We start from the raw sequence: 26,200 nt of genomic DNA on the forward strand, positions 1-26,200 counted from the left end.
CTGAAGATCACCATTACAACTCGTTGTAGCTTCTTTTGGAATACATCTCATTTTCAATTCTGTTTCCATTCTGACTTAGATTTCAGAGGCATATTATATGCTTGAGGACAGGGGAGGGAAACTAGTGCTACTTCGGCTTTCATTTCCCTAGTGCTACCAACCAAGGAGAACGAAACAGTTGGAGAAATTACAAGTAATCATGCTCATACTGGTCCGTATTGACTATATAACATGAGAAAAATATGTAGATTAACCACCTAATCAATACACAATATAATCTAGAAAGATTATTTATCTAACATATGTGGACATGTTTTGGCTCTTGGAGTAAACATCAGGACGCAAACAGTTAAGTAAGATTAAATCAAATCAAAACACTTCTTTGCAAACGAGGTGTCTACCTTTTGGTAAATGGTACACTAAAATACATTATTACCAGGCACTAATTTTTAAATTAACAAGAGAAGACATTTTCCTAGAATACAGTATTATACAATTTACACTAACATTTTTTTCTATTAAACACACACCTCATCTTTAATAAATTTATATTGTTTACAAAATTCTACTTATAATATCTTCTGTACTTACAAACATGGTCAACTCATATAGCCTACAGTATGTGGAATCACTTCAAATAATACTATACAACTGCTATAAGATTAAAATTTACATTGTATTTACTTATATATTACTTTTACCCATTTTGGAACCTAACTAATATAACGTTTAGCATAATGATTAATAGCACATAAACACTTTTTAAAGGAAATCATATATGTAGTAATGACATATACAGTAGAACCCGTTTATCCGAAATAAAGGGGGCGGAGCCACTTCGGTTGACGCGTTTTTTCGGATGACACATGGCAAATATTTTTGGAAGTTAAATGTTGAAATAAAAATGCATAAACTCTGTTAAGCAAAGGTGCATACTGTATATTAACATTAAAGTCTTTACATAATGTCACTCATTGTATAAAATCAGTGATTTTCTCCTGAATTTTCTTGGTGCAGCGCTGTCGTGTAGCTATGTCGCGCCACTGTTTAATCAACAATACATCAGCTGGTGTAGATTCATTACTTTGTTCAACAAAGTGCAAAGCAGTCAGAAATAATGAAACAATTTATTTTGTAATAGAGTAAGAAAAGCATTGGAACTACAGTATAAAACTGCAGGGCTAGTGGAACAACCTTGGGTGAAAGAAAAATATGAATGGAGAAGGGTTGCTGGACTTAACTGGTTTCCTAACAGAAGCTGCAGTATAGTCCGAGCAGTAAACAAGATGAAACTCCTGCAAGTGAAGCAACGTTAACCACATTCTACATAATCTTCATGACGAATAATACAGTAGTAGTAGTAGTAGTAGTAGTAGTAGTAGTAGTAATTCCTGCTTATTCAAGAAAAAATGTATCATGGAACGAACTAGATGGTAAGAAACAAACTTTTTTGTTTTATGCTACACGTGCATTCTGGTATAAGTCATGATATAAAAATAGGGTTTGCCTAGTAGCTCTCAGCACATATAGCAAGAGAATTACTAATATTGACGGCTAAGAACGAGAAGGTAAAAACAAAATATTAAAATACAGTTTTGCCAGAGCATTTTGGTTAAGGGAAGTTTGGTTAAGCGGGTTTCTACTGTATCTTGATGATTGAAACAATTCAAAACAAAATATGTCCACATATGTTAGATAAATTTCTTTTTAGATTATATTTTGTATTGATATTGATTAGGTGGTTAATCTATTTTTCCACAGGTGGAGAAATGTAAATTGAGCTCAGTCTGAACAATATATACTCTGTTGTACATTTAAAGGAGGAAAAAAGTAAATAGAATTAGGGGAGGCAAATGTGAAAAAGTGCTGTGCTGTAGATATTTGTGCCTGCCATTCGTATTAACCTTTTCACTCCGGTGGACTGCTGTAGCAAACTTGTGTTGATCGGCTTTTCTGTGTTTCACTACGGTAGATTGTTGGAGTAGTTTGACCTTCGTGATACGTAGCAGGTGATTTGCAAGTCTATAGTTACTCGTGAGTTGCCAGGTGTCGGGGGCATTCAGTTAGAAGGTAAAGGTTTGAGTGACCATCACGCTCGTCATTTGCAGCGTAATAATGCTATTCACTACCAACATATTGGCGCTTCTAGAGATAGCTTCAATGCGTTGTGGTATCGTATTTCATAATGCTTGATAAACTATATCCTCATATCAGGTAAAATGATTTTGGATCAAATGAAGACGGGAAAGATTTAAATGTGCCAATGCTCTGTCCAAAGTCAAGGATCTAAAAGAAGGATGGGACACATCATATAAATGCAAATGACTGATGCATGCACAATATATATGACTGAACTGTTTTTAAAGAAAAGTCAACCTGTGGTGTCTTAACAACATGAACAAATGATATAGTTGTTGATTCCCATAGGGAACTTAAAATATTTGTCTCGAATGAGTACATTTTTAAAACTATATAATTGGTCCGTGATTGGACATTATAAATTTTCCAGTTAACTTATTCCTGGTTGCCAGTGTTTTGCCTCAGTGTGTTTAATGGCCAAGAGCATGTTTGTTACTTTCATTTTTGTCGTCCTTGGCTTTCACACTATGAAAGGTACTGAGCACTAGTAAGACCTTGTGATGAACAGTGTGAAAGAGTTGCTTACAGGATCAGTTGTCGTGTACATTTCAGCAGGCTGGCAGACTGATATGCAATAACTTCTTGCTTGGGGGAGGAAATCACCTTATTTCCCATGTACACCTCTCCAGTGAGGCGTAGGCTGTCTTTGACAGCTGATGGTGGTGCAGTTGGGGATCCAACCAAACTTTGGGCTGAAAACTCGGCATACATTATATATAATAATATACCATATTCTTTTGGATATTAAGGAAAAAGATAATTTCACTGTATTTTCAAACAAAATTTTACAGAAGTAATTTAATTTGTGTATAAACACAAATTACTGGTAGGTAGTGCATTCCTTCTTCTTTTCTTCTTCACGATACGCTTCTGCTAGAAGCCTCTTCCAGTCTTCTCTTTTTTTTTTTCTCCCGCAGTCTATCGGTCATCACTGTCTGTCGTTCATCACTGTCTCTCATTGTAGTCCTCTTTGATTTACATCATCCTCCACCTGATCTTTCCATCTTGTTCATGGTCTTCCAATTGGTCTTCTTCTAGATTCTATCCATTCCAGAGCTCTTCTTGGTAATCTTTCTTGTCCCATTTCTTTGACGTGGCCGAACCGTTTCAGCCTATTGCTCTCCATAGTTTCTTTTAGGGGGTTGATCTGTAGCGTGTTTCATATTGTTTTATTTCTTATCTTGCCCCTTCTCATTTTACCCACGATCATTCGCAGAAAGTGCATCTCTGTCGCTCGAGTTGTGAGCTGTCTTATTAGGAATTCCTTGGCAACTCACATTCCTGTCAAATGTCGCTGTTTCTTAACTGCAGTAATAAAAGGAGTCAATTAATGATAGTATTGTAAGGAATATTTTGAGCATTAATGTAACAAATCACGTATTCTCAGTGTCTAGGTATGATAGACCTTCGGACCATAAGACACAGCCTTATTTTAGGCAGTATTTTTTGTAATGAAAATACAGTATATACAAGACAAATCAGTTTTGAGAAAACTTCTGCTACACGATGCCATATTGGATTCTTCTTCAGCTTTATTATTCCCACTCTAGTGGGGTCACTGGTGCGGATGAATTCCCTCCAATTGCTTCTGTCTGTAACCAGGATTTCCTGTAGGTTCAGCTCTGTCATATCCTCCTTTTATACAGTCTAGTCAACTCCTTTTTGGGGTCTTCCCTTTCTTCTCTTACCAGTTACTACCATCTCCATTATCCTCCTTCCTACATTATCTTCTGTCCTCCTCTTAACATGGCCAAACCACCTCAGTCTTGCTTTTCCATTTGTGTTTAATCCCCCCACCTATCTCTCTCTTGTCAGTCCATATGAATATTTCACCATCTTTATCTCTACAACACAATATCTCTAACAGCAGCCCTCTGGTGACAGGACAGATTTCCACTCCATACACGAATGCAGGTCTCACAACTACCTTCTGAACTCTCCCTTTCAATTTGGCTGGGATTGTCTTGTCACACAGCACGCTGAAAACCCTCCTCCGAGTATTCTACCCACACTAGATTTTGCTTGAGATTTCACTTCTGAGATTGCCTATGTTTTTGAAAATTAAGTATTTGTTCCAAAATGATAATCACATACTTCACTCTGCAATAAACCCTTTTTTAACAAGAATGTCACTTCTACCTCTTACTGAACGTCTAATATGTTGAAAGGACTTTATTAACCATAACAGATACATGATTCACTTGCATGTTGTTGAGTATTCAGCCTGAAGGCCGATTTGATCCTTAACAGCTCTGGAATCAGCTGTCATAGATGGCCTAGGCCTCAGTGAAGAGGTGTACTAGGTAAATGAGGAGTGTGATAGTTTCCCCATTGCTTTCCTCACCGATCCAGAAGTAGCTATTACATATCAGTCTGCCATGCCCACTGAAATGCACGCACCAACTGACCACATGAGTGGCATTTTCACACCATTCATAACAGGGACTGGCACCATAAGGAATGTTCTTTCTTTTTTAATGTTGCGCCAACACAGATAGGTCTTATGGCGATGATGGGACAGGAAAGGGCTAGGAATGCGAAGGAAGCGGCCGTGGCCTTAATTAAGGTACAGCCCCAGCATTTGCCTGGTGTGAAAATGCGAAACCACGGAAAACCATGTTCAGGGCTGCCGACAGTGGGGCTCGAACCCACTATCTCCTGGATGCAAGCTCACAGCTGTGCGCCCCTAACCGCACGGCCAACCTGTCCGGTAATGGTATTTCTAGTATCGCTCATACCACAGTCACTTTCATATCGTCAAAGCAAGTATGAAACTGAGACAGGTCAATAAAAGTAACAAATTTGATCCAGCCCATACACGCTGTTATCAACAGAACATAAAGCATTAGCAGTTCAAGCAGGACAAATGAAAACTCTGTAGTAAAACCGTAAGACATTGGGACGGTCAGCGATTGCAAGAGCTCAGTTGGGAAGTCATGGCACTTGACACACAGGCTTAGTTTCAGTCTGCGGAATGGACTTGTCTGTTATAGTCCTCCTGAGGGGTGTCAGCTCAGTCTCTAACAGGCTGTCCAGCTGGTAACTTCACTGTAGAATGCTGAGTTTGCTGTCTCACTCTTTCCATCAACACCTTGATGTACCCCCCACTTTTCTCCTTCCCTGCTAGCCTGGCTTGCTCCATGCACATTCTGGTGTCATGACTTTCCGGCCGAGCTCTAACTCCACACATGAAGTTGACCGAAACGTATTGAGTGAAAACTGGGGAACCAAGCGCCCAAGAAAACTTGCACGTGTTGTATTGAATGTGTTATATTTTCCTCTTCCTATTATGTGTTTGTTTGTTTATATTTATTGTTTATTTGTTTTCTTTTCTTTTCTTTTTGTTCCTGTGTGCTTCATGTTTTTCTTTGTTCTGGCTGTAGGTTCTTCAGACTCCATACCATCTGTAATTGTTGCGAAGATCATGGAGAAGCTCCGTGAACATGAGCGGGAGAGTTGCACCAGCGGGGGGACGCCAGATCGGGCATCACCGCCTCCCCAGACAGGAGGTAAACAACGTTTCTCCAGTGTGGCACGACGTGTTCTCAAGCGCACCAGTGTGCTGGGTGCAATTCCCTCGCGACAGCCAGCCACTCTCAGTGTTCTAAATGATGACAACCGGCGCTTCCTCGAGAGTCAAGGCGCCAAGTCTCCAGAGGTGCCTCGTAAGAGAATGGTGATCGGTCATCGTTCCTACACGTTCGGCTGCGATGGAGAAATGATCGAGGTTACGAAGCCGAAACCGCTCGTTCACAAAGACTCTGTGTTGTCATCTGCCACCAGCCTCAGTTTGACTAGTGTCGACAGCGATAGTGATATAGACGATCGCAGCGACAATTTTGAGTTACAGCGTCACTCCAGACTACCGCTTGTGCCAGACAGTTCCACAGAGACTATGGAACCAACATCTCCAAACCCTGCCGATCGACCTCTACATTCTACCATTGGCAAACGCATGTCTTCCACTAGTCTAAGCAGTTGGGAGTCTGACTCGGTGACCCCTGACAGTCCAGTTTTAAAAAGCAAGTTCCATAGGTCACGCTTCTATCTCCCATCCACCAGTCCAGACCAACAGATGAAGTATGAATCCATCGACGAGGATGCAGAAGTTAAAAAAGGAAGTGACGTGGAGAAAGCTGACTCCGTTTTCAGACCGGACACGGAAGACACTGTGAGCCGCAGAGGCAGTCTGAAGAGACAGCAGCACATCTCGGAAGAGGAGCTCATGGAGACCAATACACATCTAAACATTGCTCCAGATCCTCGGGGTGACTCCTTTGAGATGGAAGAGGTAAATATTTACTTATTTTAGTGTGATAAATGTTTGTTTGCTGCATTTGTTTATTTATTTATTATTTATTTATTTATTTATTTTATATGGCTGTTAGTTCTGACAGTGTTTGAGGACATGTTGGGCTTGTATGATGCGTGCTGGTGATAATGATGGTGAGGTAGGGAGAGGGTAAAAACTGGTGTTGGTACAGAGCCTACTCCTGTTGAATAACACCATGGAGTTTGCTCAAGGCTTACCGTCCCCGTTCAATGGGTGAAGCACTATCAACAGCTTCATCAGGTGATATAGATAATGAAGATCATCATCATAGAACCCCTCCAGCGTGCCAGGTAGGGTGGTGTTGAACAACGCTTCGCCATCGTTGTCTGTCCAGAAATGCCTTCTTTCTCACTACTGATTCCCAATTCCCTCCTCTTCTCTCCACATCCTCTCTCAGTGGTGTATCCCCCTGTGGGTGGGGGCGGTAGAATAACACCCACGGTATCCCCTGCCTGTCGTAAGAGGCGACTAAAAGGGGCCTCAGGATTTTGGAGCATGGGTTGGCGACCACGGGGCCCTCAGCTGAGTCCTGGCATTGCTTCCACTTACTTGTGCCAGGCTCCTCACTTTCATCTATTCTATCCGACCCCCTTTGGTCAACTCTTGTTCTTTTCCGACCCCGACGCTATTAGGTTTGCGAGGGCTAGGGAGTCTTTCATTTTCACGCCTTTCGTGGCCCTTGTCTTTCTTTGGCCGATACCTTCATCTCTCGAAGTGTCGGACCCCTTCCATTTTTTCTCTCTGATTGGTGTTAAATAGAGGATGGTTGCCTAGTTGTACTTCCTCTTAAAACAATAATCACCACCACCACTCTCAGCTGGTGTAGCCATCGTTTCCTAGGTCTTCCCACTGGCCTCCTTCCTTCAACCCTTGATTCTAGGCATGCACGTGCTGTTCTTGTGCCAGGCATTTGCTTTACACGTCCATACCATATTAGTCTGGCAGTCCTTAGCTTCTCTTCTGTCGAGTCCACTTCCAGTTCCATTCTGATGTCATCGTTACTTACATGGTCCTTGCGTGTTTCTTAGAGGGTAGTTCGTAGAAACTTCATTTCACATGCTTGTAATTTACTAACTTCTCTCTATTTCAGTGTCCATGTTTCTAGACTGTATGTGAGAATGGGCACAAAGTATGACTTAGGCCTATACAGAGTCATCTTGGTACTCACAGGCACTTGTTATCTCAAAGTAGATGTCTTACGAGCCTATAGAAGTTGGAACTGCTAGCCACTCTTTTTACTTTTTTTCTTTTTTTTTTTTCTGCAGTACCCCTGCTGGAAATCATACTCCTGAAGTATCTAAATACATGTACACAATGAATGTTTTCACCTTGAAGCTTTATGTGAGAGTCAGTATCTTTCCTACTCATTTTCAGTGCAACAGTTTTTGTTGTGCTAACTTTCATGTGATACTATTTGAACTTTACTGTCCATTCATTCAGTCTAGTTTGTACCTCTACCTCTGTCTCTCCCCCAGATGGCTACGTCGTCAGCAAACACCAATATGTGTAGTTCTCTTTTCTGGTTTTTAAGAATACTGTCCATGACAGTAATGAATAGCAATGGTGAGAGTGCGCTCTCTTATTGGACATTCTGTGTGGTATTAAACCATTCTGAATGGCCATTCCCAACACATGCATAAATGATACAGGTTTCATTTTCTATACTGAACTTAAAATATTTGTCTGGAATGAATGTGCTACTTAACCAACTCATGCGCCAAAGTTGGCACACTGGGATAAAATGCTGCCAACCAGAATGAGTTAGCTGGAAAATGTATCATTTTCACTATTGGACTAATTATGTTGGACATTCAGGACAAATATTTCAAGTTCTCCATGGGAACTACAATATATCATCTGTCAGGATTATCTCTCTTAGCCTTTGGCTGTCTCCTGCTCCATCTGCTAGGCAGCAGCTTTTTGATGAAATTTTGTGGCATTACTTCAATACAGAAGTGAAAGGAAAGAGGCCAGTTGGAAGGCCAAGGAGATGATCCATAGAATGTGAGATCAGAGGATATGAAGTGGGGGAAAATGAAGAAACAAAAACTTCATGACATGGTCTAATGGCGAGTGCTTGTGAACCACACCTGCGAAAATGGAGTTGTTGAATGATGATGATGGTGATATATACAAGGTTATGTACATTGCTTGCAGCTACAATAAGTTTAAATATGCTTGACCAAACATGCTTCAGTGGCCTTAATTTGAAATATGTAGTTACTATTAGACAAATGAAGAAAATGTAACTTTTTCATCGCTTGAAGCTCGCTGGTCTGTATTAACGTTTTGAACCCATTGCTTTTTGCGCTCAACTCCTACTTAACTCCTACACCGTGGACAGCTGTAGGGAGTGAACAACAGAATTATATTACATGAAAAATATTTACAGCCACCACTCAAAATAAGTTCATTTTTCATTATGTGATCATCATACTTCTACTGGTGCCTTGGGTACGGAGGAGTTTTACCACTTCCTGTCTCATTATCACTCTTACTACATAGCTTATATTGTGCACTAATAAATCATTGAGGTCAGTAGCCGATTCGTCATAATCACTTCACTGACCTCTTCTTCTTCTTTTTCCTACAGCTTTTCCCACACATGTGGGGCTGCGAGTGCGAACTGTGTCGCACATGTGGATTTGGCCCTGTTTTATGGTTGAATGCCCTTCCTGCCGCCAACCTTATATGGAGGGATGTAATCACTGTTGCGTCAGTGGTGGTTGGTAGTGTAGTGTGTTGGGTGAATATGAAGAGGAGAGTGTTGGAACGGGCACAAATACCCAGTCCCCGAGCCAGAAGATTTATTCAGAAGCGATTAAAATCCCCGACCCGGCCGGAAATCGAACCCGGGACCCTCTGAACTGAAGGCTAGTATGCTGACCATTCAGCCAGCGAGTCAGATTTCACTGACCTCTAACTGCTGTAAATGATCAGAATCCATGAGGGAAGACAAGGGTGAAGCCATGTTTACAAAGAGACCGTGTCATAAACTCTCTTGAACATTCAAGAACGAGAGTTACTAAGCCTTCAGAATTCCTGCGAGCTATCGTAAAATACAAAAGGTGTTTTTTTTTTCTTTTTTTGTGTGGGTTCCAGTAGATGGCGCAGACACAGCATAGTCAACATAGGAGTGTTGAAAGTACAAGTTGCGTTTGCGTTCATGTCGAGTAGGATTCAACATCGGGGCAGAAGGCTAATACAGTGGAACATCGATATCTCAAATCATGTTGATTTATGAGTTTCATTTCCGTATTGACAGATTACACATGTACAGATAAGAAAGGATTTCCAGAGTATTGATAAGGTGGAAATCCTTTCTTGTCTGTACATCTCGAATCATCTCGGGAGCTAAAATTTATTTCGAGTTTTGAAATTTCTCGATATAGAGAATACCGTTTTTGAGTATGTATAGCACATAATTGAATCATATGTATCTATGGGCTTATACTGAATACATTATTTTTAACAGTATTAGAAATATACAAACAAACTCTATTTGACGGCATCACTTTAATTATAACCCTTATTGCAGTAACATTTTAAAAGGTGGTGGTGGTGGTGGTGGTGGTGGTGATTATTGTTTTAAGAGGAAATACAACTAGGCAACCATCCTCTATATAACACTAATCAGAGGGAAAAATGGAAGGGATCCGACACTTCAAAAAATGAAGATGTCGGCCAAAGGAAGAGAAGGGCCACGAAGGGCGTGAAAATGAAAGACTCCCTAGCCTTCGCAAACCTAATAGCGTCGGGGTCGGAAAAGAACAAGAGTTGACCAAGGGAGGTCGGATAGGATAGATGAAAGTGAGGAGTCTGGCACAAGTAAGTGGAAGCAATGCCAGGACTCAGCTAAGGGCCCCGTGGTGGTGGTGATTATTGTTTTAAGAGGAAGTACAACTAGGCAACCATCCTCTATATAACACTAATCAGAAGGAAAAAATGGAAGGGGTCCGACACTTCGAAAAATGAAGGTATCGGCCAAAGGAAGACAAGAGCCACGAAGGGCGTGAAAATGAAAGACTCCCTAGGCCTCCATACGTAATACCGTCGGGGTCGGAAAAGAACAAGAGTTGACCAAGAGAGGTCGGATAGGATAGATGAAAGTGAGGAGCCTGGCACAAGTAAGTGGAAGCAATGCCAGGACACAGCTAAGGGCCCCGTGGTCGCCAATCCACGCTCCAAAGTTCAGAGCCCCTGGAGCCCCTTTTAGTCGCCTCTTACGACAGGCAGGGGATACCGTGGGTGTTATTCTACCGCCCCCACCCACAGGGGGATAACATTTTAAAAGACAGAATACAGTACATACAGTAGTGAAACAAGAAACATACCTCCGCTAAAACCTTTGGAAAAAATCCAATAGTCTCTTCTGTTTGATACTGTTAACCTTTCCTCTTTTCACTTTGCAACTTCATGTCAATACAACACAGCCATGATTCGTAAATGAAGTTTGTCATGTGCGACTTTGGGGGTTGCTTTCGTACATGACCGGTAATTAATTCACACCCGAGAAACAGCGGGGCTTCGCCGATTTTCCGATCATTAGAAGTTTTTGTTCCCATCATATTAGCTTGCAGCATCAATGTAGGCCTTTCATTACTTGTTAACTCTTCCTCACAAACCACAAATGCCGTACTTTTTGCTTCAAGGGAGGAAATGTTTGCTTCGAGAAATTCAAGTAACCGAATTTTGAGTAATAGAGAAATAAGTACACGTGAAGAATAGGACAAACGGTCAGGACATTTAAGTTACTTCGAGATACTGAAAATTCGAGTAATGGAGGCTCGAGATATCGAGGTTCAACTGCATTTGAGTCCTGCTTGACAAAGGAATGCAAACGGTTAAGACCTATTTTCACGTATTCACTGCTGTTCTGGTGGGGAGCATATCTTTCAGTAATCTAAAGTGAATTTTTATTTTTATTGCTCAACAACTACAAGTGATACCGTACTCATTGGCATATACCCACAGCCCCATACTATGTGAGAGTGTCACATGAGCTTGATCAGATTTGAGCACATTTTCGCGTGTTTTCCCAACAGTCGGCATGATCTCGCAAAACAAACTGCATCTGATTATCTTGACTACTTCTTGTTCTATTCAATATTAAAAGTGAAACTCTCTCACACCTGTCTCCATCCAGCCCTAGGGCAGTAGCAGTAATCATGTCACACAGAAGGCAGTTGTTAGTAGGCACTGATATTTCTGAAACTGATGTGGGAGTGAAAATGAATTTGACTTGCCAGATTTGTAAACGGTTGAACTGCTAGATTACGTAAATGAAATAATGATAATACATTTTATGAACGCATTAAAAACAGTAAAATAAACTTAAGGTTCAACAGAAGCGGTGTACTACCAAACGTAAACAACAGGTTGGGAAACATGAAAATTACAAAATAGATGTGGAAAGCGGCATGGAACCCTGCGAGGTAAATGGAATGTATCCTTTGTGAAGGAAGAAAATGTAGACTGTAATTACCCTTGAATAAGTTGCCCCTGTGAATCAGTTGTAGAGTGTCAGACTCTGGATCCTAAGATAGCGGGTTCAAACCCCGCAGAGGTAGTCGGATTTTTGAAGGGCGGAAAAAAGTCCATTCGACACTCCATGTCGTACGGTGTCGGCATGTAAAAGATCTCTGGTTACATATTTGGTGTGTACCCGACAAAATTAATTAAATCTCAGCCATAGATGCCCAAGAGTTTCAGTTTACTCTTCTGCCATTTAATAGGCCTAGAGTAAAATGGAACGTCGAAATTGATGGGCAGACAGCCAGATGGCATCAAATTGAAATGTCTACACATGGTAGCTGAGGCCATACTATTATTATTATTATTATTATTATTATTATTATTATTATTATTATTATTATTATTAGTTGAAAAAGGCACGATGAATTCGAGCATTTCTCTGGTGTAGTGTGGTACTTCCATAAAGATTTCCTCTTCAACGATTCCATTTAAGTATGCAGTTGTTACATCGAATTGTCGGACATACATTCCATGATGAGCAGCGAGCGCAATAGCCATTGAGCTGAGTCGTGCTACTGGTGCGAATGTTTCAGTATAATCTCTACCTGGCCTCTGGGAAAACCCGCTGGCCACGACTCTAGCCTTCCTTCTCGTGATCTCGCCATTTGCTCCGTATTTATTCCTAAGGACTACACGACTTCCAATCGTCGTCCTATTTTCTGGGCGGTCTACGAGATCCCAGGTCTTGTTTCTTAGAATAGAGACAAATTCATCTGCCATCGCCAGCATCCACTCATTTTTCTCTGGACCTGAAAATGCCATCTGAATTGGAACCTCAGCCTGACATACCGAATCAGTTTGTCCTCCATCGTATTCCTGGTAAAGCTTTCGAGGTCTGCCTCGTGTTCCCGAACGGATCATTTTTGGTCTTCCTGGAGCATGTCGAGATTGTCGTATTTCTGGTTCTGGTTCATTTTCAAAACCAAGAAATTCTTCTTCAGAACTATCCGGATGTTTGGTGCTTTCTGTACGTTCTGTATCTCTAGGATTTATGTTTACATTGATGAAAGGATCAACCTGCACTGGCTCTATTCTGGGATGATCTTCATCAAAGTGCTCTGCATTTGGGTGCTGACTTGGAAAAATATCAAGATCGTATTTTTGCTCTTTTCTGTCTCCTTTCAGAAACTTGACATCACGTGAGATTTCCACTTTTCGTTCTGTGGTATCCAAATTCTGAAACCCTTGGACTGCTCCGCATATCCGAGGAATATGCCCCTTTTTCCCCGAGGGTCGAATTTTCCTATGTTCGGCGATCGATTTAGGCAGTAGGTTTCACATCCAAATTTTTCGAATTTACAAACATTTGGAACCTTTCCAGTCCAGGCTTCGTAAGGAGTTCGTCCACCCAGTTTACTCATAGGACATCTATTCCTAATGTAATTCGCTGTTGAAACAGCCTCTGCCCAGAAAGAAGGAGGAAGTTCGGACTGCATTAATAAACATCTGGCCATCTCGACGAGTGTACGGTTTTTCCTTTCCGTTACTCCATATTGTTCCGGGTTACGCGGAATCGTCAGGCGTCGTGGGATCCCGCAGTTTTTCAACAGTGCATTGAATTGGGAATTCACGTATTCCGTACCATTATCAGACTGCAAAATCTTTATCTTCGCGTTTTTCTGTATTTCCAGACGTTTTTTGAAGTCCTGAAACTCATTAACGACTTCATTTTTCTGACGAAGAAACTTCACTTCGCACCATCCAGTCGCATCGTCGACGAATGTGACGAAGTAACACGCGTTTCCATTCGAGGAAACCCTCATTGGGCCGCAAATATCGGAATGAATCAATTCCCCTGGTTCCATTCTCCTATCGGACTTTTTCGGAAAAATGGTACGTGTTATCTTTCCTTGGAGACAGATCTCACATTCAAAATCCTCTTCTCTGTCGATGACTTCGATTCCCTCTATCCTTTTATTCTTCACTGCCTGACGTAGATCCGTTATTTTTAGATGTCCCAATCGAATGTGCCAGTCCATAAGAGACCCTTTGCGCGTATCATCAGCTCGGGCAATTTTTCCCTGTTCTTCGGTGTACGACCCATTAACGTAATAAAGTCCGTCTTTTCTGTGTGCAATGAATAAGGTACTATCGTTCGCATCTGTAACTCGAGCGGATGTTTTGTCGAACACTACGCGGTGACCCCTGTCTACGATCTTCCCGACTGAGAGTAGATTAGTACGCAGATCAGGTAGCCTACGTACAATGTATCGCATAGGTTGAAACTTTTATCACAACCATCAACGTTCATTGACATTGTCACAACATCTTTTGCACTTATTTTCGTTGTAGAATTGTTCGCTAATTTTAAATCGTCAGAAACATTGGATTCTACTTGTGAAAAATAATCCAGAGTTTTACACATGTGCGATGTACAGCCGCTGTCCAGGCACCACACTGTATCTGCGTCGCGGTCCGTTACGAACTTGCACGAGTTCAGTTCTGATGTAATATATAGCGAGGTACTTCCTTCGGCCTTGTGAGCATTGTCATGATCATTTTTACTCGATTTGCACTCCTTCTCCTTATGACCTATCTTTTTACAACTATAGCAATGAAGAGATGTGGACACACCTTTTTCGCCTTTATCGACTTTGCTTGTGGGCTTTCTATAATTCTTGTTCTTGTATTTTCGTTCAACAGTCATACAGTTTTGCATCATGTTGTTTCGATCACTGCTCCTCGCGTCACTTTCTTCGACAATTTTTATGCGTAATACCTCGGGCTTTGGAAGTTCGTCGCGAGATTCTATCGCGCACCGAAAGTATTCGAAACTGGCTGGCAATCTATACAGAAGTAATATGGATAACAAATCATCGTTGATTGCCACGTCCATACCATTGAGCTTGTCCACGGTGTCGAAAAATCTCCGCAAATGATCGCGTACATCCCCTTCTTCAATCATTCTTTGAAGCACGATCTGCTTTAATAATGCTGCTTTTCGCGCTGGCCCCTTTGATTGGTAAATCGACTCTAGTTTTAGCCACAGTTCGCGCTAAGTGACACAATCTTTTACCTGTTTCAATTCCGAGAGTTGAATCGCCAAGATGATATCTGACATTGCTTCACTGCCACGTTCTTCCCATTCTGTAATAGCTGCCGCGTTCTAGCTGATCGGTTCAGGTTTAACCTTCATCCCAGCTACGTTCGCCCACGTACGATTTTTTACTAACACAGCCTTCATGTGAATTTTCCACGTGTCAAAATTGTCCTTCGACAACATCTCGATGCGCACCATACTTGAAGCGTTCATCTTCACACACTATTTCTTCGCAGAAGACACTTGGCTAAATGTTTAACTCAACCTCGCCAACCGTGCGCGACACGATATTTTCACGCGTCTATTTTTCAGTGCATTTTATCACTACACATTTAATCACTTTCCAGACGCGCATTCTGGGCCCGTAACCTGTTGAAAAGGCACGATGTTTATAAAGTAATAAGATCAGCACGGTTTATATTAAAGTGACACCATTTATTACATACGTAAATCACAGATGGATGCAGTGAAAACAATAGACATGGAGATTACAATCGTGACGTGTCAGAATGGACAAAGAAAACGTAGTGTGTAGGTGGCGCTACTTGATGGTGGCTCAGCCACAGTCATATAAATACGTATAAATATTCTCAACATTATTATTATTATTATTATTATTATTATTATTATTATTATTATTATTATTATTATTATTATTATTATTATTATTATTATTATTATTATTATTATTATTATTATTATTATAGATATTTTAAAAGGAAGCAAGGCAAAACTCATAACTGATAGAACAACGTAATTTCACCTTAATTTCTTGACACGGCATAAGCCCAAAAGCCTATATCATGTCTAAAACTCAAAGATATTTATAAGGTAAATTTAAGTGTTAACTACGTATGCAGACATGCACTATGCACCAAAGAAGTTTTAATATCAGCTTTAAAAAGAAGTATCCAATGTGATACATGACTATTCAAAATGAGGGCTAATCCCAATCTACACAAGGTCGGAAAAAACATCCTAACACAGAGGCACAGAAAACTTGCATCATTACCTAAAATGCTTGCAGTAATTAGCATAGATTTTAAGTGCATGTGTTGGGTGATACAGAACTACGGGAGGCAAACCAGAGGAATAAGTAAATTACATTATTAGTTGCAAGGTTAAAAAAAAAAAAAAAAAAAAGAGAAGGGAATTGCCTCCGAAACAAAATGTATACGATCTTAACTGAAAAGCGAAGTCATTTCAACCATTTTAACGGTGAACGTGAATCTCGAGGATAAACTCCTGCGTAAGGAAAGAAATTATTACATTTAAATGATGTTAATATCCGAAATTAGAGAATAAACAGTGCTTACCCCGAGACAAGTATCCCATGATGGGACCAATGCGGGACCACATCTGCTCTCTAGGATGGTCAAAAATCAAAGACGCAGAGATTACCTTACTCCCACCAAAGGAGCGGGTAAGATCGAGAAACAGGAAATGGTGCAACCAGCAAAAGAACCAATCCTCGACTTTCACATTTACCAATTACATTTGATCTTATTTTGACCAGTCAGAAGTCTCTTAATTTTTGCTGACAAATGTTCAAGAGAGTTCTTTTGCTCAACAGGAAATGTGCCTCTAGAATGGCGCATGTAGCTACACGCTGTTTCACAATTTTAGAGAAAAATTTAAAATTCACATATAAATGATAATTTTGATACAACACGAAAAAATTTCCAAAACAGAATACTTCCCAGTTCAAAAGTCCAAACCAGATAATATACAACACAAAAAAAAAAAATCAATAAATTAAGAAATTTCCATCCATTCCCCACGGCTGTCTTAATCCTGCCACAAGATTGTTTAGTGATAGTGGTGGTGTTGACAGCAGAAGGCTACCAAAGAGAATGAGAAAATTCTGAAAGTGATGAATGTGATGTTGTGCAGCCAGGTTTGATAAAAAGAAAATCTGCAAGAAACAGGCAAAAGTGGAAAAGACAGCAAACCACAAAAAAATTCATTCTCTGAAACTAGCTCCAGTATTACTTGAGGAAATCTGTGGCCATAAAAGCCCCTTATTTAGTCAGTGCGAATGTGATAACTGTCTCATGGCTTTGCACATCCCTGAACTGCTTCAGAATTTTCCACACTATGAAAACGTACTGAAATGCCAAAAATATTCAAATGAAAGATTTATGATTCTTTCATTTTATAAATCAAGTTTGCATGAGAATTTTTGAAGAGCTATAACTATGTTGCGTACAAATTAAGTAATAATTGTGGGTGTGTGAATGGAATTTAGTATTTTGGTGGGTTAAATAAAACATTTTGCATGTTTGACTTACATTCCTGGATATTGAAAAGGTATGCAACAGTGTTGCAAGAGAGAAGATATATGGCAGTTCTTGTGAAAGAGAAGGTACCTGAAGGACTTGTAAGGAAAGTCCAGGCTGTATCAGGTACATGGCAATTGGAGAGGGGTACACATCATTGGGTCACAACCAAGACTAGCATCCAGCAGGGCTGTGCACTGTCCCTGCTGCTGTATGTTCCAGCTACGGATGATCGTAGGTTATGATCTTCATTTCCGTGTTGACGTTTAACTAATAGGATAGAGTTTGAGGGATGTTCCACCATTCAGCACATTGTAAAATATATTAAATTACAAGAAGACCAGTTTCGACTCCCTTGGAGTCATCATCAGTTCTTGTTGAAAATCAAATCAAGGGGAATCTGATAACAATCATCATAATAAAAAATTATGTACCTAAAGGCGATTGCATGGAAACACATCAATGGGTTGCAAGACATTACCTTGAAATGTAACTTACACATGGCAAGCAGCACTTGGAACTTGAAAAGTTCTTAGTTCTGGCTTAAACTGTCTTGTGCACTAGAAACACATGCACTGGTTGAAAATATATACAAACAATGACACAAACACTTATAATGATATGAAACCTTGGCTCTCTAAGAGCGTTCTTGGACTTGACACTCCTGTTTCTATCTGAAAAAACTGGATGAAATACACACACATTGAAACAAAATGTACAAAGACATAGTTCTGGCGTAAACTGTTGCGCGTTCATGGACACGGAGCACTGGAAACACATGCACTGGTTGAAAACATATACATACGATATGAAACACAACAATATGAAACCATTGGCATTTCAAGAATGTTCCTGGGCTCGACAGTCCTGCCTCCATCTGACTAAGCTAGATGAAACATATATACACTGAATGTACAAAGACAAACCACTTGGCATTTGAAAGTTCTTGGTTTGGTTTCAAAAAATTGTCATGTGTTCGTGGAACACAGAATAGAACTGTTGGTCTTGTTTCAATCTATTGGAAACAAATGCACTATCGTAGTTGAGAATATACATATTGATTGAAAGTTTATACACTGATATGAAACACATGGCACTTTAATGTTCTTGGATATGAGTAAAAATGCTGTCGTATGTTTGTACAACTCGGCATAGACGTGTCAAGCGGTCTTGCCACAATCAACTGGAATATGTGAACCTTTCTTAAAAACAAAACTTGTTGATTATTATAACCACACAATCACATGAAACATTTGGTAATCAGCTGAAATTATACATTGGCTTGAGATGCTTAGTATTTAAGAAAGATCTTGGTTCTAATTTAGAATTATTACCATGTGTTCGTGGAACACGGAACTTGATTGTCAGCCCTGATTCAAACAACTTGATGTACGACATAGTTGAAACAAAAATATGTTTGACATTGAAAATATTTGGAACTTGCTGGTTTTAGTTTACATAATCTTGGTGTGTTTTAGGTGAGATGGAATAAACTTCTTAGTAGATTTAAGTTGGTTGAAGTGTTCCATAATTGAAAGATATTGCCCCAGCTCTGGTGCAGCACTTTCACTCCCACTTTCTTCAGTGTTCTGCTCACTTCAGTAACTTTCACTGTTGCTATCACTATCCTCGAACTCGGATTCATTTCCCAAAACGTCATTATTGCCATAATCACCATCTAAAACAATGTCTAAAAGCATTTTCAATCTCTCGTCAACATTACCGTGAAAACGATTCTCCTGTATGCATAATGAATACTGAAAAGCGATGAAAATAAACTGTTATTCGACAAATTCAATGTCACATAGAAATATAGACAGCATTGTTTACCAACAGTATATGCTCTAGTTCCCTACAGTGTGTATTGTTAGAAATTATATTGCAAGGGGAATCTAATATAAAGAGATAAGCGAGGCAGTGCGTCATTGCGAGCTGAGCTCGTCATTTGATTCATGTGCCAAAACACCACGCATGACCACAGCTCCTCATTTGACGTGAATGGGTTAAGGAAGTTTTTACCGAGCAATTGACTGTGCGGTTTGGATAGCGTAGCTATTAGCTTGCATTCGGGAGATAATGGATTCGAACCCCACTATTTCCAGCCCTGAAAATGGTGTTCCATGATTTCACATTTTTGCAACAGGCAAATGTTGGGACTATATCTTAATTAAGGCCATGGCTGCTTCTTTCCCACTCCTAGTCCTTTCCCATCCCATTGTTGCTATAAGACTATCAAAAAGAGCAGATTGGAAAAAAAAAAAAAAAAAAAAAAAAAAGAAGAGGAACCATTTGCCTTTGCTAATGACACCGTTATTTGGGGAGAAAGAGAAGAGGAGATGCAGTCAAGACTCGACCAAGTTTCAACCTCAAGCTCAGCGAGACTGAGATGGTGGTGATGTAGGTGAATAGAGATGCTTAACCAGCAAGTATCTAACTAACAGACCACCAGTGGGACAGTGTTCACAGTTCCTTCTACCTCTGCAGTATAGTCTCTGGAGACAGCTTAGCCTCAAGAGAGATCGCCAACAGAGATCTACCAACAAGTGAGGACCCTTCTTTGGAATGTTAAGATTCCTGGATTTCCATGCACTAACAAATCTCAAAATATGAATGCATTCATACACTATCATATGGCAAAACAGGCACAATAAATGGGAAAATATACACTATCAAAATTCAGTTCAACATGGTTACATTATCATTTCCTTTTGAAACATTGTACAACAACTAATTTCTCCAAATTGTCTCGATTTAACCTCATCCGTTTATCTGTCAGCACATTCTTAAATGCAGACAATGATCTTTCTACGTCACAAAAAGTGACAGGTGCATACTTAAATGAAGATATTTGCGACAAGGTGAGGTTAAAATGTACCTCTTTTGCTCCTTCACCACACAATAAGTGTTTTATAAGCTTGACGAATTCAAAATGAGGATTTGAATGTAAGCTTATCTCTAGCTGCTGCAGATTCAACGAGGTGTAGACCTGTACCTTCCAATTTTTTGTTATCATAGCAGGCAATTTGCCAGTTTTTTAAAAATATACATTAAGTCTTGTGCATATCCTTTTTGCTGAATTCCACTTGCACATCTTTGATGCAAGCAGTGTCATCTACTGGGAAACTGTCTACGACCTAAAACCAGAAAAATAAAGTCATTTAAATGATATTATGCCTAATCAGTGGCATTAAGTTCATTGATGGCAAATTCAAAAATTGGATTATAGGATCTCTAGCATGTGCACTAACTTTGTTTGTCAGGTAGGATGCCAGGAATACATTCTTTTTCCCTCTGTCTCTCGATAATGGAAATGTAACATGGAAAAATGATACCGAAAATTTTGTAAACCAACATTCATAAAAGACACTATCATGCAACTTAACATTGTATATGCTCCGAAGTCAGAAGAAAAGTCATATTATGCCATATAAACCTCCCAATATTCACTATTGAATCCAAAATTGTCAAAATATGCATTATGCGTGAATTTTGTCCTCAAATGGCCAAAACATGTAAACATGCAAGGAAAAAGAACAATTATCTTGAACATTTAAGTCATAAAAAGAATATTTGCAAAGTTTGAGAAGTGTAACTAGCATATTTAAAAACATGCGTTTGCATGGAAAATCCAAGCTGTACTTATTACCTATGATACAAAACAAGCACTCTCACGAAGAAAGACACATAGATGAAATTAGTGAGGTCCACTGCCAGAAGACAAGGCTGCACAAGTTGAGAAAACCAAACAGGAAGCTGGGATTAAGTCATCTCCTCTAGACAGTCAGTACATCCGTACTACAGTGGTTTGGATATGTGATGAGGTTGGAGCATACGAGAACAGCCTTAGAAAGACCTAGAGCATGCTGGTCAAGCTAGGGGAAGGATAATGGATGATGTGATGAAGAACAGGACATTTATGTATTGATGAAAGTGGAAGAGTCTTATCAGCAATACATGGGAAACTGGAAATGTAAATCGTTGATGACGACTATAGCTTACATAATCGTTTAACTTTTCATAAATGCATTTATATGCTTAAAAACTCCATTCATTATAAAGTCTTTGTCTTTACTTCAGCTGGAGTAGGACATCATTAAGATAAGTTCCAGAATTCAAGTTCCTAAGTATTTAAACAGAAATAAACAAAAATATCTGAGTGTGATTTGGTGGAACCTGATGATGTTCTTTAAAGAACGAAACATGTTATTTAAAAAAATGAATTTGTTTCTTTTTCAGGTATAATTCTGTTATGATACGTTTTCTTTTTAAGGTAGTTTATAAATTTATTTACTCAAAATTAGTTTCAGCAGACTGAAGAACCTAACAGTTATAAGCTGTGAAAATTTGATCAAATGTGCAACATAATTTTTTGTGCCTAAATGGTTTGCACGATAAATATTTGTATGATTATTTTGGTGAAATATTTAAAGAATTACATAAACAACTTACTCTAGAATGTCCAAGATATTCCTTCTTATTTTTTAAATTATCATTACCTTCCATATCAGTTATCCTAAAATAAAAAATAAAAATTAGTTTTATACTGTTTTCCGTATAAATAAAATACGCTAGCGTGCAAAATATCTTCAATAGTTTTTGAGTCAATGTTTTCCATTGACGGAGGCACAGATTGGGAATGAAACAATAAAGATGGTAATAGCATTGTATCAAAATTGCAAAAGCTGTGTTAGAACCAAAGTGGGTCAAACTGAATGGTTCAGAGTTGAGACAGGCTTATGACAGGGAAGTGTATTGCCTCCCTTACCTTTTATTATCATCATGGGTAGCATTCTGCATAATGTCAAAGTGAAAGATCATGGGCAAGCAAGTAAAGTCTATGCTCTTTGCTGATGACATTGTAGTTTGGGGAGATAATGAAGAGGAAGTACAGACACAAGTTGGTTTATGGAATGAGGAGGGAAGAAATTTTGGAATGAAGATTAGTACTGTGAAAAGCAAGACTTTGATCATGACGAGAGGTAACAGAAAATCCAGGGGAGTGATAAGAATAGGAAATAAATCTTTTGAAGTAGTGAATAATTTTAAATATTTGGTCAGTATGATGTCACAAAATGGAAATTTGGATGGAGAAATTGATTTAAGAATACAGCAGTCTGCAAGTTTCTACCACTGTGTGAGATACATTGTATGGAACAAATATATGGCAATGAAGTGCAAGAAGGTTTTATAATCGTTCCATTATAAACCTATACTGATCTATGCTTCAGCAGCCTGGATGTTGACTAAGCGGAACCAAAGTAAGATACAAGCAGCTGAAATGAGGTTGTTGAGAAGCATACAAGGAAAGACAAGATGAGATAGAATATGAAGTGAGAAAATAAGGAGAAGCAGGGGAATATGTAAACTTCAAGAAGATATTGATATAGCAAAGCTGAAATGGTTTGGACACATGATGAGAATGCCAGGAGAGAGAGAATACCAAAGAGAACATTCATGGATACAGAGAATGCAAAGAGGCCTAGGGAACGGCCTGGAATGAGATGGAGGAGTTCTGTTGTGGACTGAATTGCAAATAGAGTATGTGTTACCACGTCACCATTAACATATGATATGGATTCTCAGACAATACATTACCATTGTATAAGGAACATATATGATCCTATTGTGCATCAATATTTCTCTTCTAACATTTCACACAGATCATTTACCTCTCATATTTCATAGCATTACTTATTTCTTTCTATACATTCCCCATTTTCTTCACATAACATCATAATATTCTCATCATAACTCATTTTATCTCATATCTCTTCATATTATTTCATACATTTTGCATATATATCTTATTTGATGCTTAAATAACCTTATTTTCAAATATTCGTCGTATCAGGTCTATATCTTGTTAAATAACATCTACATCTCTTCATTCTGCCATCATATCCATTTCTAACATAAATCCTAACTTATTATATTAACATATAACCTCTACTTTTCATAATATCACTTGGCATTGCATATTGAAGATCCTAAAATTATTCCTCTTATACACTTCACATATGATACAGTATAACATGGCTAATTGGAATTCTTTGCTCTCATTGAGACATTATTATTACTTTATTACATTCCCTAACTGGGGTTTGTCTTATTTCTGATGAAGACTATCTTATTTCCTTATATCATTGGCACATATAAATCACTCGTGAGAATCTAGTATCATTTAAATCATTCTGAAGACACTTAAACACATATCTATTACTGGGGGCTATGTCATCTGGTCATCTTCTGCAGCTCTGGATTCTGGTCATTCTGCTTGGCCGGTCATTGTAACGTCATCAGGCACCAGGGGTCATCTCTGCCATGTCGGTTCAGCTCGGAATCATCCAGCTAGTCAATCTCAAATCTTCTTAGAGAGCTGTGGTTTCCATCAAAAGCTCGGTAAAAAGACAAAATACATTGATGAAATCAGCTGTAACATATTATCGTTTTCAAAGCCTTCTAACATAATTTAACTACTTAATTCCACTTAATATTGCTTTGCATAATTTCAGTTGCTATTAGATCTCCAATATGTCTGCTAATATTTCAAGTTTTATCTCGTAAAGAATGGCTGTTCTAGTTATTGATCGCTTATGCTGCGATATGTTGAATATCTGCTTTTATAGCCACGGCCTTGTCTTCGTAGATTTTCTATGCCGCTGCTACTTGGTTTACAAGTCTCGCATTTAAAATTTTTTATTTTATATATTCTTCTATTATATTTTAGTTTATACATTATGAGTATTTTTCTTTTCTTAAATTGTTCCCTTGTTAATATCTTGTAGGCTTTCTGCAACTTCTTGCTTCGAACACGTCCAATCCCTTGAGTTAGCATTTCATTTGTGTTTTTTAAACAGTTTTGGTCTTAACAATTTGAATATTTATTTTGTCTTGGTCACTGCCATTGCGATCTTATTCATTCTAACTTTGTGGTACTCTCAACTTCTTTGACATTTTATATAACTTATTCATTGTGTCTAACTTCATTACTAGAAATTGTGTTTGTCTTAATCTGATTGAGGTTAGTTTCTGGAATAGTGGAACAGCATACTACAATAGATTTACAACTGTTCTTTTTACACTTTGTTTTCCCAGTATTCAACTGTCGAGCCTGCACATTCATTGGCTTCCACCAAATCCTTCATACAACATGGTTTAGGCAGATTTCTACATGAGAAGGTGTCCATGGCCTTGCTTTTCACCACACTCACACAAATCTTGATCACCGTACCCCCACTTTTTCAAGTTGGTTTTGCATCATGTCACTCGAGATCTTAATCTGTTAAGCATCTTCCAATGTTCATATTGAAGATGATGTTCTGCAGCTGGCTTCTCTTTCACTTCCCATAATCCTACAGGCAACTTCCTTCCCCAGAGTTCCTTTCCCCAAGATTCGGCTGATGATGAAATTGATGTTGTTGTTTGTAGGAAGCTCTTCCTCGATTTCAGTCTTGATGGGTGGGCGTGAAGTCCAAACATTGGGTGTCGTGGATCTGTTTCTTGCTTCTTCTCAATCTCTGCTGCAACTTGTCTCCTAACATCTGGAGGTGCTACTCCCACAAGTGGAAAGATCTTTTTAACAGGAGTTGGTCGTAAGCAGGCTGTAACAATACGACCTGTCTTGTGGAAGGCAACATCCACTTGGTTTGTATGAGCAGAATTTCTCCAGACTGGAGCAGCATACTCTGCAGCAGGGAAACACAGGGCAAGGGCAGATATATGGAGGGTGTTAGGTTGTGTTCCCCATGTTGTGTGTATGAGTTTGTGAATGAGATTACTGTATTCTTGCTGCATACCTTCTGTGGTATCTATACAGTACTGACCACGGTGGAAGGCGACCACTAAAATCAAAGCATATTTACACAGGTCTCTTCAGGGAAAATTCATCAATTTCTGATAACGATAACTGTTTTTCAGGGTGACCATCTTGGCAGGTTTCACTGTAATTGAGAAGTTAGTTTTTTACCCATAAAGGTGTACCTCCCCCCCTTTAAGATTTATGTCTGAACAGAAGCAGTCTGCAGCAACTGTAACATTCAGTGGAGGACTTGTTCCAGATTAGTGCTTTGGAAGAGGACGCCAAGCATGCCCCGTTGTCAAGAGCCCGTTCCGACAGTAGCGGTTTCTTGGAGGGAGACTCGGAGAGCCGAGACGTGGAGGCGGCGAGGCTACGCGGCGGGGACGCAACAGGAAAACGCTCCAGCCTTCCCATAGTCCGTGTCCACGATGAACGAGGCAGTCTGCTCAACTCGAGGAGCTGCTCTCTGCACTCTTTAGGGAGCAGCAGCGGCAGCGGGTGCGATCGACTGCGGTGCCGATCGCTGTCTGCACCAAATGGCTTGTCTCTAGGAGGCAGCTGGAGTAGCGTCAGCAACATGTTCAGTTCCTGTAGCGACGAGAGTGTGATCCACACGGGTGTAGGAGCACCCAGCATCGAGCTCCAGGAGTTGCTGCGTGAGCTGGCTGTGAGTTCACCTCTCTTATATCCTCTCTAAAACTAATCAACTGCATTTTCTTTGTTTCAAAGCTAATTTTTATTCTACCTTCCTCCAAGTCCAGTTGTCGCTCAGTCTTCTCCCTGTTTATGTGCCCTCCAGTTTTTTCATTGAGCAGGAGATGGTGACCAATAGATCCAAAGTCAAGTTAACATGCACAGGGCCTCTTGTGAAGTTGCTGTTGGTTGTTTACAAAATTCTCTCAGACAGAAAATACTGTATGTCCACCTATTCAATACTTCAATTCACTTTTACAAGCTTTACAAGTTTTTTTTTTTTAATGCTATTTGTTCAGGGCATCGACCTAGAGAGATCTTTTGCCCCTACTTGCACCATGTGATATGAACCTGCGTGTAATTGGAATGGAGGAAGTGTAGAG

General features: G+C 39.5%; 1 protein-coding gene across 6 annotated transcripts in view; it reads left to right on the forward strand.

Annotated features, from left to right (window-relative positions):
* Nucleotides 1–26,200, forward strand: part of olf186-M (Ki-ras-induced actin-interacting protein-IP3R-interacting domain olf186-M) — a 389,935-nt gene that overhangs the window by 337,113 nt on the left and 26,622 nt on the right. For 4 of the 6 annotated variants that reach the window (XM_067136047.2, XM_067136049.2, XM_067136044.2 and 1 more), the window contains 2 exons: nucleotides 5,523–6,430; nucleotides 25,372–25,791. In XM_067136047.2, the coding sequence (XP_066992148.2) occupies nucleotides 5,523–6,430; nucleotides 25,372–25,791 (1,328 nt within the window). The remainder of the gene's footprint in view (nucleotides 1–5,522; nucleotides 6,431–25,371; nucleotides 25,792–26,200) is intronic. The other 2 variants (XM_067136045.2, XM_067136048.2) reach the window with 2 other exon arrangements.

This window comes from Anabrus simplex, chromosome 1 (assembly GCF_040414725.1).
Source record: "Anabrus simplex isolate iqAnaSimp1 chromosome 1, ASM4041472v1, whole genome shotgun sequence".
NCBI lineage: Eukaryota > Metazoa > Arthropoda > Insecta > Orthoptera > Tettigoniidae > Anabrus > Anabrus simplex.